Genomic DNA, 19136 nt, shown 5'->3' on the forward strand with positions numbered 1-19136 from the left:
TGTGAAGACTCTCCCGTGCTACTCCCATTACCTCTTGAATTTATCTCCCTTCCATAAGTCTAAAATACTTGTGAGATACTTGAGGAGAGAGAATTCTTTTCATTCTCCTCACTATTATTTTGAAGATAATTTTGTAAATACAATTATAGAGCAAAATTGTTCTAAAATTCTCAAAGAAAATGAAAATATTTACTTCAAAATCACTACAATTTTTATCTTTATATTTAAGTTGATAGGTATCCCCATTATTAAACCTTTTAATGCCTCTTCTAATTACAAATCCTAATATTATTGTCAAGAATCAATGATGCCAATATGTTCTTATTGTCTCCTCTACATTAACAAATGGAGTTTTATGTAATAAGTTCCTTACATCTCTAAATCATTGTTTATGTTTTCACATTTATCTAATATGATTATAAAGTTATTGCACACCTCAATGATAACTACATACTAGGATTAACTACATACTAGGATTAATGAGAAGTGGAATCAAGGTAGTTTGTGATCCCTCCATTCCTCCATTCCACTTCATGAGGCCCTCTCATTTCAAGTTTTGATTTAGATGTGGGGGCAACAAATTGTAAATGTTAAATATGAATTATATACATTGCTAATTAAATACTTATGCAAATTGCATAAATTGTATAAACTCTATGTGAACTATATATGTTACTAGGTTTTAAGACAACAAGTCATAATTTAAATATAAACTAGCAAATGAACTAAATTGTATAAACTCTATGTGAACTATATATGTTACTAGGTTTTAAGACAACAAGTCATAATTTTAATATAAACTAGCAACCATATTTTAAATATGAACTATATACACTAGTAATATTTTAAATATTGCTAAGAAAGTCACAACCAAATTATTATAAAGTTTATAAATAATTGTATAATATTTTTATAATTAAATTTATATAGAATGAAAATATAATATATCAATCACATTTATTGATATAGTGGTAATACAAAATTTTTCATTTTATTATAATTACCCAATTCCATTTTTAATACTAAATATTATTATATCAATTTATAATTATTTAAATATTAATACTAAATATTATTATATCAATTTATAATTATTTAAATATTAAAAACATTCCCATGGCAATTTATTTTTAATTAAAATTTGATTTATTATAATTATATATAAATCCAAATCGCATCCCATGTTTAGAAAATACTTATCAATTAGTATTGGAAATATTATTATTATAAAATATTATTTTTTTGTTCTTATCACACTGATGGAATCGTATCCTTGGATGGAATATCACCATACGCTACCGTTGAACATGTAAACTACAGAAGCTGTTTACCCAAAACTGCCAGCTTGATTTTAACCAATTTCTAGTGTAAAACGATCCAAAGACTCCAGCACAGACACTGACACCACCAGTGACCTGTCCGATCTTGAAAGAAAAGAGGAAAACAAACTTGGCCTGCCTACCTTCAAAAATTCCGCTGGCGAACGCTTAAAATGCAACCCAGTTCGCCTAACAAAGCGAGTGTTTACGGGGATGCGATTGAAAACAGAGGATAAGGATTCCAAGTAGGCGGAAGGAGAGAAGAGACCCAAATCCATGAATTGGGCTGAGCAGGCAACCCGCTTGCCCTGCTGAAAATGTTTTCTGCCATTTGTTTCGAGACGTCCTGGATCCGTTTCGTCGCCTCTAACAGAGCCATGTATCTTCTACTTCTTTCCCAATCTTACAATATTCGACTTACATTTTGATGTTATCAGCGAATATATATAATTTGCCTTTTTTTTCCTGATCTTTTTATCTTTTCGAATTTTGCAGGTGCTTCGGAGGTCTGATTGGCCATGGCGGCGTCCGCTTCAATTTCAAAACCAGTATGTGAGTATTATTACTGCACATATTAGATTTGCCTGTGTGTCCAGTTGTTTCATATATATATATATATATATGGTTTTTCTGTGTGTCTGGTTGTTATATGTATATGTTTTATAACCTTGTTTCGATTCATCTATCTACCGTCCAATTATTTTGTGATATATGGCAAAGTTCTCAATAGAATGCATTAGACTATTGTCTATATAAGCTTGTTGTGCACAAGGTTACTTTGGAACCGCAAGTATTTTTATCCTTGAAATATTTTAGTAGTGTCCATGACCTGGTATTATCCCCATGCCTAACATGCCTAAATCTGTGCAGAGTCTTGAATGACTTGCAATTTCTGTGGTCGTAAAACTTGATATATGCATATAGATTCTGGTGCTGTTAAATCTAAAATGGGTTGTTTCTTATCTTCAAAGGAATTTTTCATGTCAACGAGTCTTGGGTAGCTGGTAAGGCCGGGGGTGTTTTATACCCCATCAAGGTCCAAATTCCTTATAGACAACTGTTTCTCCTTATGAACAAGTCCAGGTTGATTTTCGTGGATATATTATCCTCATTTGCGGCTTCCGATCTGAAGGGGCTTTGGAGAGTGTTCCAGCATGAATTTGATGGAATAGATATATTTCCTTGCTGCTTTTGAGATGAAGATATCTTTGGAGAGTGTTGTAAGCCTACCACATTGCATTGTAACACTCCCAAAAAGGAAAGGGCAACGGCAAGCTTGCTGGAAACATTTTGTCCAAGAGAAATTCCTTATGCCCATGTGGTCTTGGATCCTGTAAATCTTTCTCAAGAGCAACTCCTTAATCAATATTAAAAGCAAAAAGACAAAATGACAAAGAACTAAATGCTTAAGTAAGAGCTATAAACTAACAATCTACCTAAAAGCTATAGGATAGCATATGTACAATGATATAATGGGAGTGTTAGAGATTGGAGATCCAAGTGATAGCAAAAAAGAAAGAAGATGTCGAGGGCTACTTGGTTTGATGGTCAAGGGTGAAAGGGGGGATCGAGATGTAGGATCATTAACAAAATTAATCATTGTGAAAGAGCCGATGCAATGGTAGAGGATATCCTTGGGGTAGTGATTGTGGTTGAGGGGACCTTGAGAAAATATCAAGTGTTTGTATAGAATGAAAGCTACAGGAATTAGAAGTCAAACTCACCAAACTCCCTATTAGGTTGCCCATAGACTATTTCCAATATTTTGAATTTTAATCTAAAGGTGCTAGTTTGGGAAGTCAAACTCACCAAACTCCCTCTTAGGTTGCCCTATCAAGGCTTTCAAGGACTCTTCCATTTCCCTTCCTAAATGTGGATCGGGTCAAGCATAACTCAAACAACTTTCTAAATTTATTAGGGTCACACAACCTTAACATTGCGTCAAGGGCATTCTAGATTAGGGACTCCGTTTGTAGTAGAGTTTCCATGATGGCGTTATATGATTATGTTAGATTCTTGTGGATTTGAATTTAGGGGTGCCACCCCTTCCTTGAGAGTTGAGACACCTTCACTGTGGTATGCTACTACATCTTCAAATTTTGCTCGACATAGAGATTCAAATAGGGATTCTTGCTAGGATTTATATGCAGATATTCTTAAGTTTTGGGGGACATCAATGTCCACACTATAGCTTGCTAGGCCCCACTTCATGACATATCTTAGTGATGTGGTTACAGGGGCTTCCTTTTCGGCTTCTCATTGTGCACCTACTTATGATTATTTCTAGCCATTTTGTCATATATCATGTTCTGTTCATGTTTTTTTGCCACTTTTCTCATTCAATAGTTTAACATATTTTAGTATTATACTTTTATCGTAGCCTTTAGCTACTAGGAGTTGCTTTTGCACTCCCATGCTTTGTCATTATTGGATTGTACTTTTTAGTCCCATTGACCAATTTATGTTGGTCATCTATGTTACATGACATTGTGAGATGAGGACATGCAAACATGGGGTATTCAAGTGTTTGACACACACACACACACACATATATGAGAGAGAGAGAGTATAAAAATTATTAAAATTGTAGAGATGATATAGAAATAAAGATGTAACATTTTTGAACATTTAGAAGATTGAAATACATCAATTGCACATTTTTTTACATGTCATGACAGTTTGAATTTTCCTTGGTGTCTTAAGTGTTCGACATGTTGGGACTTGTGATGCCATTTTGTGAGGCATGTGTCTTGGCAGAGGACATTTGTCTAGTGTGTGTGTGGCACATGGCATCACAATGCTGCATATCATGTGTCCAATATGTGGACACATGCCATTTATGGATGGGAGAATGTGCCTTGTTTCCAAGTTGGTCATTGGTGGATATTAATAAAAATTATCTTATAATCTACCTATCTACCTTTCTAAGAGAGATAATTGCAACTTAGAGTGATATGGAGTGCACTTTGGTTTCCTTTTCTATCAGTTAGCACTTTGAGTAATTTGTGTGTGGGAATATGCATGGAGTTAATCTTTTTTTGTAAGCATAGTTTCCCTTAAGATTCACAAGGGAAAACCTTTTGTTTGTTAAAATAAACTATGCTATGGAGAATTGAGAGATTCTAAATGAAAGAAATGTAGCATATCAAATGTGTGTATGATTACATATGGTGGTGTTGTATATATATGTAGTAGGTTTTTGTTATTTCTGCTAGGAATTGCTCACCTAATTTCTTAATTACATATAACATAAATGTCATTTATTACACGACTTATTACTACTTAAAATATATCATTAATTAATACATTAATGAAATCATCATTACAATATCTAAAACCCCCTCTTAATGGTGATTTCATTTTCCACAACCAGTGTTGTTAGGATCGGACTGAACTGGTCTGAACCAGTCGGTCCGACTGGTTTGAGGCCAAAACCGGTTCGGACCGGTGATTCAAACTGCTTTTGGCTGGTAGTACCAAACCAACCGGTTCTTTTATGAAACCGACTGATTCAGTACCAAACTGACCTTTTTTCATTGAACTAGCCAATTTTTTACTTTGCTGCCAAGGACCCTCATATCCTCATATTGCCCTACTAATGCTATGCAATTCGTGGTAACTTTAAATTCTTAATGTGAAAGTGACATTCTCCTTTATCTTTCATTTTCATCCTTCTACTTAAATTTTTAACATTACCATGAAATGACTTGGGATGTTTGATGGTGGTTCTGACCTCATTGGATTTCATATGGAGAAAGTAGAATTTTAGATCTCACTCAAGATCCAGTGGGCTTAACAGTTTTCTAGTATTTCAGGATTGGTGGGATTGCAAACACTCCATTGGATTTCGTCATGTACGAGGGTATGGAACTAATATTTAATCAAGAGCACCAAGCCCTCTATCTACCTTGACGTTAGTGGCATTGGTTTTCGACTTCCTCTATCACAAGTCTACTAAAAAAAGTACCCATCACTCAAACAAAATCTTGACTTGACAAACTATGCTTTTTTTATCTTATTTTAATGCTTAGAGGGTGATATTGATGACGAAGATCCCAATATAGGTAATGATTTTGATGATATGTAGGTATTTGTTGTAGCATGATTGTTTTTGGATGCTAGAGACCATGTGGAGCTTTTTTGTTGTATTTTTGGTTTAGAGATGGATTGCACTCGGTGCTATTTTGGTTATGTGCACTCTTACATACTATATAAATGAAAACTTTTACTTATGTGTATAAATGGTTTGGATTCATATGGATGCACATGAATATATTTGTTTTTCTTTAAAATTTGAATATTTTATGGTTTTTTGGTTGATCGGTTTTTGGTTCAGTGTTTTTACCAGTTTCGGATTGGTTCCTAGTCCGGGAGGTCTACTGGGTTGATGACTGGTTCTGTTTTAATAACATTGTACACAACTCCTAACATTTCTTGAAAATTTTTGAACTTTACCCCATTGGTGCTTTGGTGAAGATGTCAGCCATTTGATCTTAGGACTTACAATAAATCAATTCTATCTTTTTGTTTTGCACTTGTGCTTTGATATAGTGATGTTGAATTTCTACATGTTTCTGTTTTCAAATGATAAATCAGATTCTTTGTCATCTTGATGGCACTTCGGTTGTCACTATGTAAGTTGTAGGTTGCGTTTATGGAAGCTTCAAATCGCTTAAAATTCCACATAACCACACTACTTTACAAGTTGCTCCAACAATCACTTTGTATTATGTTTATGTTGTTTTAAGTGCTATTGAAGGTGGCTTTTTTCTTGCCCATGAAATCATGAGGCTACCAATGGAAACAGCATAACTTGTTGTAGATTTCCTTTCAATTGTATCACCTGCCTAGTCTACATCTAAAATACATTTGAACATGAAGCTATCATTTTGCTCTAGTACAATACCAACTGTGAGGTACCTTTGATATATGTAAGTATTCTCTTTATTGCATTTCAATGTGTTTACTTGGGACAATTTAAAATCCTTGATAACATTCCAATTGCAAATGCTACATCTGGTCTAGTTGTGGTAGGATAAATCAATCCTTTGACAAGTTAACGATAAAACAATTCATTCACTACCACAAATTTATCATCTTTCAAAAGCTTTAAGTTTACCTCCATTGGTGTTTTTCAATCTTCCATTTCGAAACAATCTTTAAGCATACTTTATATTTGGGATGAGAATCCCATGTGGTTATTGCAAAACTTCAATGCCCAAACAATAATGTAACCATACCAAGAAATTTATCATCTTTCAAAGGCTTTAAGTTTACCTCCATTGGTGTTTTTCAATCTTCCATTTTGAAACAATCTTTAAGCATACTTTATATTTGGGATGAGAATCCCATGTGGTTATTGCAAAACTTCAATGCCCAAACAATAATGTAACCATACCAAGTCAGTCGTATCAAATATTTGTAAATACTATATTTTTCTTCCTATATCAAGTCATCATTGTTGTCTATAGTTATTAAGTCGCCAACATATAGAATCATAATAATAATTTATTTACCTTTTTCTTTGACATACAAGTTAGGATCAAAATCACTTCTTTCTTTCTTAATTTTTCTGATTTTGTTCTAATTTTGAAAAAATGAGTATATTTTGTATTTTTTGATATGTGCCGCGGTTTGCAGATTTTTTTCGCAGATGTTTCCGAGAAGATGTTGTCCAGACCCTTGCCAATTTTTTGTCAATGCTTATTTTTTCAACACTAATAAAAAATGCTCAATAAAAGGTTACCTTGGTAGCTTGAGAGTGAGAGAAAGGCACATGATTCAAGTGAGGCGATTTATCCTTAATTACCATTTGATTTGTGACCTAACTGGGGACAAACTTGCTGCTGTTCTACACTTCCATATCTACAAAATAATGCAGAAAAACACATTTGGAGTGTCCCTGAATCAAACCAAAACACACTCAAAATGATGGATTCTTTGGCGCTTAAGCTAGGGGACTGAAAAAGGAGTGAAAATACAACCCACCAATGAATAATATGCAAAGAAACAATAAGTTATAGCAATCTTATCCAAACTTGCATGGATTAAGGGTCCAAGCCCGAAGGGGTTAAAAATGAAAAGTGCCCTAATCAAAATAAAACGTTTTGCAGCACCTAGGACAACTTTAAATACTTCCAAATGTTAAAGATATGCAATGAAAACACTTCAGAAATATAGCTAGGGCTTTTAAGAGGTTAGAGACAACTTTTCATGAAACCCTAAGCAAGGAGCCTCACCAATCTTTGAAGATATTGTTGTAAATAAAATTCAGACTTGTGAAGTCGCCTTCAAAACCCTTAAATTGGTGTTAGATGAATCTTTAAAACAATAAACAAGAGGGCTATTTTACTTGGGCCTTTAAATCTTTAATATGGCATGATGTGCAAGAAAATGCTCAAATTCAAGAATGCATTTTGTCGGGTTTTTAATAAACCAATAGCGAAAGATATTCCATGGATGACTTTTTATTTTGGATGGTTATATTTTTAAAAATTTTCAATTTTTTGTATTGCTCTATTTTTAGGCTTTTTTGAACAATGTAAATAAATAAAAAGACAATGCAAGAATTTTGAACAATTAGGTGGTTTTTGGATTAGAACTCAGGTATCTTATCTACACTAGGGCTATTGGGGTTAGGATGGATGCCCTCCTTAAGTTGGTTGGTCAATGCTTGTGGACTAGGGAAAAAGAGGTAGAACCTTTAGAAGTTAAATTACTGCTTTGTCTAATCAAGACAAAATATGAAACCAAGACTTACTAGAAGGGATTCCTTTCAATGGGAAAGCCTTCAACCATAAGATCAATTATGACATGAAATAAAATGAAACCCTTGTTGAGGAACCTTAGGTATAGCCCAACAAGAAGATTCAATACTTACCTCACACCAACAAGAGAGAAGTGAGAGAAGAAACCCTATATGTCCCTCCAAGTGACAAAGTTGCCCTTCAATGGATTGATCTTGCTAGCCTTTGTAGTAGTCTTGAATTAATCACAAATTTTCCTTTGAAAATGATTTAGAACAACCAAGAAAAAGAGACTCCGATATTAATACCAAAGCTTTCATGCAAATAGTCACATTATGGCATAATGATTTCAACAATTCATAACGATTTGGAAGGAGGAGGAGCTCTCTATTTATAGGTGAGGCTCTCCCCTTTTCACTTCTTTGAAAAAGGTGATTTGTCATCCACACATGCTTGGAGGCTAAATCAATTACAAAAAATGGATTTTACATCGCTTAAAACCCTCAATTAGAGTTGATTTCCCACTAGAATAGGCTCGCTTTTCTTGAAGGAGGGGGTTGATTGGGCCAAAGAGTACAACATTCCCTTAGATTTTGGCTTGAATTAAATTGAAATGTTTTTGGGAATGCTTGGGAGGCCAAATGACTTGCTTAACTTGTACAATGTTCCTCTTCTCAGACCTTTGATCCATCCAACGACTTGTAGAAGGTGGATGCCATCCTTGACTTGGTCCAATTTCTTACTTGAAGTGTGGTTTAAGGCTCGATATTGCTTGTTTGTGAGTTGGCTTTGGTCCATGTGAGTATCCTTTGCTTTCCTTGATCATTTTCTTGCTCATAATTTCTACCACGTTACTCCTTTAATCCCTCAAGGTTGCCTCAAGCGAAGTTAGCCCCTTATGAAGATGACCACATGCTTAAAAGGGCACTGTTAGAAAGATGTTTTGAGTGCTTTGACTTGGAAATAACTTGGCTTGACTTGGAGGTTGCAATGGAGCTCCTCTCTGCATTGGAGGATGTGGGATGTTTCCTTGGGAAGTGCAATTGCATCTTGAATTATGAGATTGCCATGAAGAATGATGGCCATGGCCAAAGAGGTGTGCATATATAATAAGATGGTCCATGTGGGGAACAATTAAGTGCGTTGAGATAATGGTAAAACTGGGAACTTACATAGAACGATCACTTTTATATGGTTTTAGACATTAGGTGTTCCTTTAAGTCATTTGTACTAATAGGTCCACCTCAATGATGCTTGGATACCAACCCAGGACATAAGAATGCCCTTCAAGGTAGGGGGTTATCGCCCACAAGGGGGTAGTTAACACAACCACAAAACCAGACACCATGAAGACAAAGCTAAGAGAGTGAACGTGATTGTGTGAAAATTTCTTGATTGCAATTACGGTATTATTCTCCTAACTGTTAGCAGTTTAATTGTTTACGAAAATTAACGAATAATTCACAAATGCAAATTTCACCATAAAAATGTTGCGGAAAATAAAAACTAGTAACTGAGAAATAGATGCACACACATAAAAATCAACACAATAATTTTTGGACTAATAGTCCCTGGAAAAACCTTGTAGGGAAAACCGGTGCAGTAGATGAGGGTTTATTTTATTATAATGCAACAACAAAAAGCGAGTACAATGTATGGATTCCCAACTGACAATCCTCTGGCAAATAACTTGGCCTCCCTCTGGCTTGCTTGCATTGCCTCCTGGATGCTCGCACTACTGGCTTGATGCAAGTCATACTGCCCCTGAATCAACCTCAAAGTGGGTCATCTAGCCTCCTCATGCCTCTGGAAAAATTAGCTTTGCCTTCTGGATGATTTTTCCGGTCTCTGACCATTAAAACAAATTCTTCTCGACAACTCGCTCAGCTGGACTAGCTAACTCGCACTACTTGGATGGCTTTCTTTGTGGAAGATTTCAATCTCCCTTTTCCTGCTTGTCCGTCACTGGAAAATTGCTAGGAAACTCCTACGGAATTCTGTCTGTTGCTCCCTCTCTCTAATGCTCTCCCTCTAGCTCAAACTCTTCCCTCTCTGAATCTTTGCGCACCGAGTAGCTTGATTTGTCTTGCTCTTGCTCTCACAATTGTGTCTATCTCCATCCCATGGACTTGCTCTTATAATCTCACGCTGGAGCTTTAACGACCACGATTAGATCCTTATCGACGGCTAAGATCATCTCAGATTTGATCCAAGTCATTTTTGGAAGTCTCTAGAGCATAAGTTGATCTCCTTAATTAATTCACTTTAATTTATTAATTTTCATAAGTTAGACTTAGGCATTTTTTAATTAGTGATCAATTAATTTAATTAAGGCGTTTCAAAAGCTTATCTTGCGAAACCTTTTCTGGGTTTTGGCGATCTCGTGTTCCTTAGCCTCTTAGACACAAATCGAGACTAGAACAATTGTTTGATGTTACCAAAATCTAACACTCCCTCTTAGCAAGGAAGGTGTTCTCTCATAAAAATCTCCCCTTTGTAGCTGGTAGCAAGGAAGGTGTTCTCTCATAAACATCTCCCATTTGTAGTTGGATGACATTGTTGGTGTCTCACATCTGCAATAGCTTGTCACTATCCACCAAGCTATTGCACATACTCTGATTCATCTGCTAACCTTGTTGTTGAACCACTCTGCATCTGTGTTGCTGCTAACATTGTACTGTGCCACCCTGCACTGCTTTCAACACTGCTTGCGCTGCATCTGATCGCATTCTACTACAACTATTGCAACTGAGAACTAATCTATTGTCCATGCAATTGGCTTTGCAACTGTCCCTCGAGTCTCTAACGACAACTAGCTCTGCTTTGTCTACTGAGTATCTGACTGCGCCCAATTGTCTCTACACCTCTCTAGTATCTGACTGCAACTAGCTCTGCACTGTCTCTCAAGATCTGGCTGTGCCTGTTGACATCTTGATTTCTTGTTACTGAATATTGTGGGCCCCTGTAGTAAAGGTAATGATCCATGAGGAAACACCTGTCCATTGTTGTGCCCCCTCGGACCTTGTCCAATCCTGCAACTTTGAAGCATCATGCTCCTCCTCCATCTCGAGGTATAACTGCTATCAATGTAAACTCCTCCAACTTGGTTGTAAAAGCTGCTATTTGTTGCTTCCCTTTCTTGTCCTTCTTCCTTTTTGGACATTGGGTGACGTAGTGACCAACCTCACCACATTCGAAGCATTTGACCTTGAGTAGGTCATTCTTCTTCTTCTCGCCTCCCTTTGAGCTTTGTCCTTGAGTGGGGCCCTTCTTCGCTTTCCCTTTGCTTGCAAGGGCTACGTTCTCCTCATCCTCCTTCTCAGCTTTCGGTCCTCTATTGCTGCTACTAATAATACCCTCGACTAGACTGAGCCTTAACTCCTCTTGCGTGAAGTCACTCCATATGTGTTCCCAATATGGTAGCTAATCTCATCTACTGATCCCTTGAACAAAGAAAAACCATTTATAGTGACCCGCACAAGTTCTTTGTCATCAGGCTTCTCACCTCAAACTGCTAGCTCATCACTGACATTCTGGATTTCGGTGAGATAAAGAGTCATACCTTCACCCTTCAACATCTTTGTGGTCCTAAGCTTCTCCTTGGGAATCATTTTATGATTCTTTTATGGATCCTGGTATAGCTTCACAACGACATCCCACATGTCCTTTGCTGTAGCCTTTTCTGCGATATGTGGAACAATATGATCTCGAACTCCATCCAAGACCATCCTCTTCGCCTTGACCATCTCTTTCTTGAAGGTAGGCAATTGTTGTGGATTTGCTGGCTCCTCCATGACATTTGTCACGAACTCCTTCAAGCCATGCTCATCTAATAGGAACAACATTCTAGCTTTTCCAGATGCCAAAGTTTGAGGCTCCGTCAAGTCTATCCTGATCTCTGAGACCTGCTATGGTCATCTCTGCGAAAACTCAAAAACTGGGAAATAAACAAAAATCACCTCTCTTCCTGCTGCCCTGCTTCTGCTACCTCAATACATGCGCAGATCTGCTATTGCTTGCCTCTAGATGTCCTTTTCTGGCACTCGTGCCGCTTGCTACCTCAACTAGGCAGCTCGCTCTACCTTCCAGAAGTCCTATGGAAACTAGCACACATACTATTGCTCCTGAAGCTTGCATTGACTAGCTAACAAAACCGCTACGACCTACTGCAGCTGGAAATCCTCCTGAAACTAGGAACCTTTTGAGAAAATTGGAAATTCCTTCTTTAGTGTGCTTTTCTCTTCCTGTCTTTGCACAAATTTGTAGTTGAAACCCTCACTGCAAAAATTCTGTGCCCAGATCTTCTTAATGAATCAACTAATCTACTCTCCAAAACCCTTTATCCGACAATTTCACTACCTGCTGGAATTCTGCTTTGGGCAAATCGAACTTTTCTTGCACTTTGCCTCTAGAAATTGATTTATGCCCAACAATTCGCACTACTTGGTTAGCTTGTGCAGATCCGGAGAAATTGTGCTCATATCTCCCTCTAAAACCGCACAATTCTTCTCCTCTCACTTTTGAGCCTCTTATGTGATCTACAATGCTCTGATACCATGTGAAAATTCTTTGATTGCAATTACTGAATATTATTCTCCTAATTGTTAGCAGTTTAATTATTTACGACAATTAACGAATAATTCACAATTGCAATCTTCACCATAAAATGCTGCGGAAATAAAAAAACCAGGAACTGAGAAATAGATGCAAACACATAAAAATAGACACTAATTTTTGGACAATAGTCCCCGGAAAACCCAAAAGGGAAAACTGGTGTAGCATATGAGGGTTTATTTTATTATTATGCAATAGCAAAAATTTGAGTACAATATCTGGATGCCCAACTGGCAATCCTCCAACAAATAATCTTGGCAAAATAATTAGGAGAAAAATTCTCCCTCTGCAGAATAAGTCGACCTCACTCTTGCCTGCTTGCACTGCCTCTTGGCTGTTGGCCTGATGCAAGTCATATGACTCCTGAATCAACCTCCAGTTGGGTCGTCTTGCCTCCTCTTACCTCTGGGAAAATTCTCTCTGCCTTCCTGATGACCTTTCTAGTCTTTGACAATTGAAACAAATTATTCCGAGCAACTGGCTCAGCTAGACTAGTTAACTCGCACTGCTTGGATGACTTTCTTTGCAAAAGATTTTGGCCTCCCTTTCCCTGCTTCTCCGGCACTGGAAAACTACTGGGAAACTCCTCCGAAATTCTTTTTGCTGCTCCTTCTCTCTGATGCTCTCCCTCTAGCTCGAACTCTTCCCTCGTTGAATCTCTGCTCATTGGGTAGCTTGATCTTCCTTGCTCTTGCTCTCACATTTGTGTATATCTCCATCCCATTGGGTAGCTCGATTTGCCTTGCTCTTGCTCTCACAATTGTGTCTATCTCCATCCCATTGACTTACTCTTATAATCTCTCGTTGGAGCTTCAACAACCACGATTAGATCCTTATCAACGACTAAGATCATCTCAGACTTGATCCAAGTCATTTTCTGGAAGTCTCTAGACCATAAGTCGATCTCCTTAATTAATTCACTTTAGTTAATCATTCACTTTAGTTAATCAAATTTCTTAAGTTAGACTTAGGCATTTTTTAATTATTGATCAATTAATTTAATTAAGGCGTTTCACAAGCTTATCTCACAAAACCTTTTATGGGTTTTGGAGGATCTCGTGTTCTTTAGTTTCTTAGACGCAAATCAAGACTAGAACACCTGGCCGATGCTACCAAAATCTAACAGATTGTCCACCATTGGGGATCTAGGATACACTTTTGCACTTCATCCCACATGGCCTTACATTGCTATAAATAGCACATTTTTTGGTTTACAAATGGCATGGTGAAAATTTTAGGAGTGTTGTTGCTGAAAGAGGGGTAACACTGCCCCATATACACTTCCCGTTGCAAATTCCCATTCAAGAATGCACTTTTAATTTCCATTTGGTGTACTTGCCATCCAAACTGTGTTGCAAGGGCTAACAACATTCTAATTGTGATTGATTTTGCAATTGGAGCAAATGTTTCTTCATAATCAATACTTTATCTTTGTGCATATGCTTTTGTAACCAGTGTGGCTTTATATTTGTTAATGGAACTATCTGATTTGAACTTTGTGCAACCTATTGGTTTCTTAGTTGGGGGTAATTCAACTAACTTCCAAGTGTTGTTTTTCAACAAAGCATCATATTCATTATGCATTGCATTTCTCCATTCTTGTTTATGATTTGTTTCATTAAAAGAAACTAAATTATAAGAATTCACAACTTCACTTTTTAAAATAATATTTCCTTGTTGTGGTGATTTTGACTTCGTTTTTCTCTTTTCTTGTATTTCATTTGGCCTAGCATCTTTGAAGAGTTCAATAGAATCATTTTGGTCTTTTATGAGACTAATTTCATTGTTTAGAGATTGATTGCCATCTTGTTCTTCCAACCCCAACGCTACTTTTTATTCCTCCCCTTCTTTATCCATTTCTCTACTGTGCCTCTTATATGTGACAAGAGTTTGAAACTCATGCTTGTTATTATCACTCTGCAAGGCATCACCTTTTCATTCAGATGTAAGAGTCTTTCATAAAAAATTACATCTCTACTTATAGCAACCCTTCTGTTTTTACTGGATCATATAACTTATATGCATTTGATTTAAGTACTGTACCTAATAAATATGCATTTTCTTCCCTTAGCCTCCAATTTATGTCTATCTGAATTGTGAACATATGCATATGCTAAACAACCAAAATCTTTGAAAGTGGTTACCTCTAGTTTTCTTCCTGACCAAGCTTCATAAGGGGTCCTTTTATGAACCACCTTTTTCGGACTATGATTTAACAAAAAATTGTTGTCTGCATTGCTTCAACCCAAAATTGATCACTAAGATTATGCCTTTTTAAGCATGCATCTAGCCATCTCCATAATGGATCTATTTTCCCCTCTGCTACTCCATTTAGGGTTTTTGGCAACAGATTTTATTTGAATACCACGGTGATGGAAAAAATCACGAAATGCATGTGATTCATACTTAACCTTCTTTATCACCCCTGCATACCTTAATGCATTGACCACTTTCATTTTCAACCATAGCCTTGATTTGCTTAAAAATGTCCAAGGCATTAGATATTTTTTTTCAACAAATACACCCGTATTTTTCTTGGAAAATCATCATTGAATGTAACAAATACTTAGCATCTCTAAGAGATTGGGTTTCAATTGGATCATAAACATTACCACGGATTAATTGAAGTGCTTGAGTTGCCTTGGTTTTGTCATTATCGAATTTGAATTGACATTGCTTTCTTGCTAGACATGATTCACATACATCTTTAGCTTTTTCAATGTTAGGTATTTTATTCACTAAATTACGTTTATGAAGTAACTTCAAATAAAAATAACTAAGATGATCATATCTTTCATGCCAATGCAATTCTGAAGTGGAACATGTCAAAAGAATTGCAGTTACTTTGGAATACCATCAAACCTGTACATATCGTAACACCACAGTTCTCTAGCAATAATATTGTTGTTGCAGTCTTTAATCAAATATTGTTTCTTATCCAACACAATAGTAGAATTTTCATCCATAATTTTACTAATTGAAGCAAGTTTGTTTTTAAAATCCGAACATACAAGAAATTTTGTATAGTTTTGATGTAATCTCTTAAAACTTGCATGGGTAAATCACATCTTCCTCATGAGTATTGTCACCACCAAGAATAATAATCTTGTTATCACAATGAGCAAGTTTTGAAAAAACTTCTTGTTTATTGGTCATATGCGTGGTGGCTCTCGAATTGATGTACCAAACCCATTAAGAAGTAGAGGTGTTGTAATCTAGGGAATTGTGAGGCTTTACTATCAGTCATTTACAAAGAGAAATTCACAACAACATACTAATATTCAATCTCACAGATGTTGAAGTTTCTAAGTTTACTTGGTTTAGAAGCCCTTCATGCATTTTTTTTGATTTATTCCTACCTACTTGTTATTTTTCTTTAACAAGTTCTTTACAAAGTAAATACTGAATTAAACACCAGTGCATGCTCAACATATTACAGATCAACAACTAAAAGAAACAAGAACAAACACACCGCATGACACCATTATTTTTGGACCAATGTTCCCGGAAAAACCCAATGCGCGAAAACAAGTGTAGCTATTTGAGGGTTTTCTTATTAAGCAATATCAGAGTACAATCTGGATGTCGAAACTGGCCTACCCAACAAAGAATTTCCTTAGCAGCTATACCTCACAGTGTGAGAGAAATCTCTTGGTTGAAACCTCGGAAAATCCTTCCGGCAACTCCTCAGCACAAAATTGCTCTGCAACCCCAGCGTTTGCCCAATCTGGACTGCTTCAGCGCCTCCCTGTCTCACGTTGGCCCTGCGTCAGCCTTTCTTGGCCTGTGTCAGCCCTAGGAGGCCCCTGTGTCAGCTCTGGGAGCCTTTGTGTCAGTTGCGCTGGCCCCTTTGGTGCTCTGCGTAGCACTTGGCTACCTCTGCGTGGCCTTCATTGGCTTTGTGTCACCCTCCTTGGTTGTTGTGCTGCTCTCCCGGCATAATCTTTGCCTTCTCTGTTTCTCTATACTCAATGCCCCTCAGCTGCTCTCCCGATCACTGATTCTATCTCTCTTAGCGAACCCCGCTCTAGAGAATAGAATGATTGATCATCTGGTGTTCTTCTCCAAGTGACCTTCAAGCCTCCTCTTATACTTTTTCTGTTGACATCTCAACGGCCGAGATTAAGTCCCTAATCAACGGTTAAGATTAGATCTGGCTTGATCCATGTCTTTTGGACCATTATAACACAGATTCATATTAATACACATTAATATTTTATTTTCCCTAAGTTTAGACTTAGGGACTCCATTAAAAATATTAATTATTTTAATATCCCCTGATCTGTTTAGAATCTGCCCAAACCCTTGTTGGGTATTGGAGATCTCATGTGCCCCAACCTCTCCACAAAATTTCGTGGCTAGAGCACATCCGATGCTACTCCAAATCAACAACAGATAGAGAGGAGAAGGAAGAGAGCACACATTAATAGAGAGACTGACGATAAGCACTTTGTTATTGTACCACAGCAACAATTAATAAGCCAACTGTTCTCTATTACATGGATGCACATATTCATACTTATGATCCAATTAGCAAGTAGTTACAATTGTATAAATACTTTGGTTGGTTGACCTGACTACCTTGTTGATCGACTTACATATTTGGCTGGAAAATTGACTGTTCTTTCATTCTAGTTGACTATTGGGTCTAGTCGACAGAGTAAACTAGCCCTTCCAACATCTTCCCCCACCTCAAATCCTTGCTCGTCTTGAGAAGGAGGGAAATGTGGACTTATAATTAAAAATTATAAAAAATCTTATTACAAAAATGTTGGTTAGGGTACTCAGCTTTCAACCCAGAGACTCAGGTTCAGGTCCTGGCAATGGAATCGATGTTGTAATTGAGGGAATCGTGAGGTGTTATCAACAGTCTTTTACACATAGCAGTATACAATAATATATTAATATACAAGCACACACATAGAGAGGAGAAGGAAGAGAACACAAAGTAATGGGGAGACCAACGATACACACTTTATTATTATACCACAACAACAGCTAAAAGCCAACTGGTTTTTGTTGCATGGATGCGCATATTTATACTCATGATTTAGTCACAAAGCAGTTACAACTGTTTTACTACTTTGGTTGGTTGACCCGACTGCGCAGTTCACTGACTTGGTGCAAGATTACTCTTCCTGTATGTTTGCTCTCCATAGTACTCTAAGTCTACAACTTCTTCAAATAAGGGAGTTTCATTTTGAGAATAGATATAAAATGATGTTACAAAATGTTGATACTCATTACATAGGCTATTAAACAAAATGGTGATGAATTCTTTTTCTTTATTGTTTGAGCCAATCGCTGATAATTTGTTTTCTAGTTCCCGTAACTTCTGAACATGATTTGTAATAGAATTTGATGCTACCATATTCAAATTAGTTGATTTGTTTCTCAACAATAAAATTCATAGTTTCATACAAATTCTTTAAATCTCAATTGCAATGGTAACCATGGATGAGGAAGAATATCATCTTCCAAAGCAAAGGTAAGATACATTTTTTCTATTCTTTTTATAGTTGTTAGTAATGGGATTTGGTATTGGTATTGTTAATGTAACAATTTTTCAAAGATCAAGGTAGGGACAAAATTTGCTCCATTTTTTGTGTTTCCAAGTAGGAAATTTTTTATCATCTAATTTATGAGACTCAGACATAATGAAGTTATTAATATTGGCCATTACTTTATAACTTTAAAAAAACGGCTTATAACTTATCACTCTTTAAAATATCAAATTTATATGGCAATAAAATATATATATATATATATATAAATAATTTTTTTTTTTTTTCTTCATATTTTATCTCAAATATCTTTAAAAGATTGCTGTACCTTTTGTTTGTACATGCATCATCTTCAAGTTCATTGTATGTTGCTATACAATTTATTGTTTCCAATTTCTGTTTCGTCCATACACAGGTGTACAATAATTTGAACAGCTGTATGAATTTAGTGTCACAATTGCTGTCATACAAGATTAGTTTATGAGCTGCACACTGTTAATTGATTGCTTTTAATGAGTTGCCAAATTTGATCAATTCTACGGCTTTAATTCTTCAGCTGTATGATTTGAAATTGAGCCACCGTTGATTTCATTCAGTCATTGTACTTTTTGATTTGAAAAGCGTCTCTTCGTACAGAAGAAATCACTTGTCAACAATTGTACAAATCCTGAATTTTCTGGATATTAATTACACTGTCGTCAGTACATATTCAAATTGTCATCCATGCACTTTAATTGGGAAAACTGTTGCTTGTACTTATTGATTGCAACTCACTGTACAAATTTCTGAATGGATCACACTTAATCTGATTTCTTCTTCCTTCTTACCTTTATAGGTAGTCTACACGATTTTAAAATTTGCTGTTTAATGGACTTCATATTGCTGAATAACCTGTACAATTTTTGAACAAACCAATGTACCATTCTTAATTCCTGAGCCATATACATATGTCT

The 19136-nt window shown here is 36.3% G+C and overlaps 1 protein-coding gene across 4 annotated transcripts in view; it reads left to right on the top strand.

Annotated features, from left to right (window-relative positions):
• The first annotated feature begins 1314 nt into the window (after positions 1-1314).
• Positions 1315-19136, top strand: part of LOC149234035 (receptor homology region, transmembrane domain- and RING domain-containing protein 2-like) — a 34082-nt gene continuing 16260 nt past the window's right edge. The window contains exons 1-2 of one of the 4 annotated variants that reach the window (XM_089371727.1): positions 1315-1698; positions 1815-1871. In XM_089371727.1, the coding sequence (XP_089227853.1) occupies positions 1838-1871 (34 nt within the window). In that variant the 5' untranslated portion in view covers positions 1315-1698; positions 1815-1837. The remainder of the gene's footprint in view (positions 1699-1814; positions 1872-19136) is intronic. The other 3 variants (XM_089371726.1, XM_089371724.1, XM_089371725.1) reach the window with 3 other exon arrangements.

Source organism: Pinus tabuliformis, chromosome 8 (genome assembly GCF_031772625.1).
Source record: "Pinus tabuliformis cultivar Carrire ecotype Pingquan chromosome 8, CPIR1, whole genome shotgun sequence".
Taxonomy (NCBI): domain Eukaryota; kingdom Viridiplantae; phylum Streptophyta; class Pinopsida; order Pinales; family Pinaceae; genus Pinus; species Pinus tabuliformis.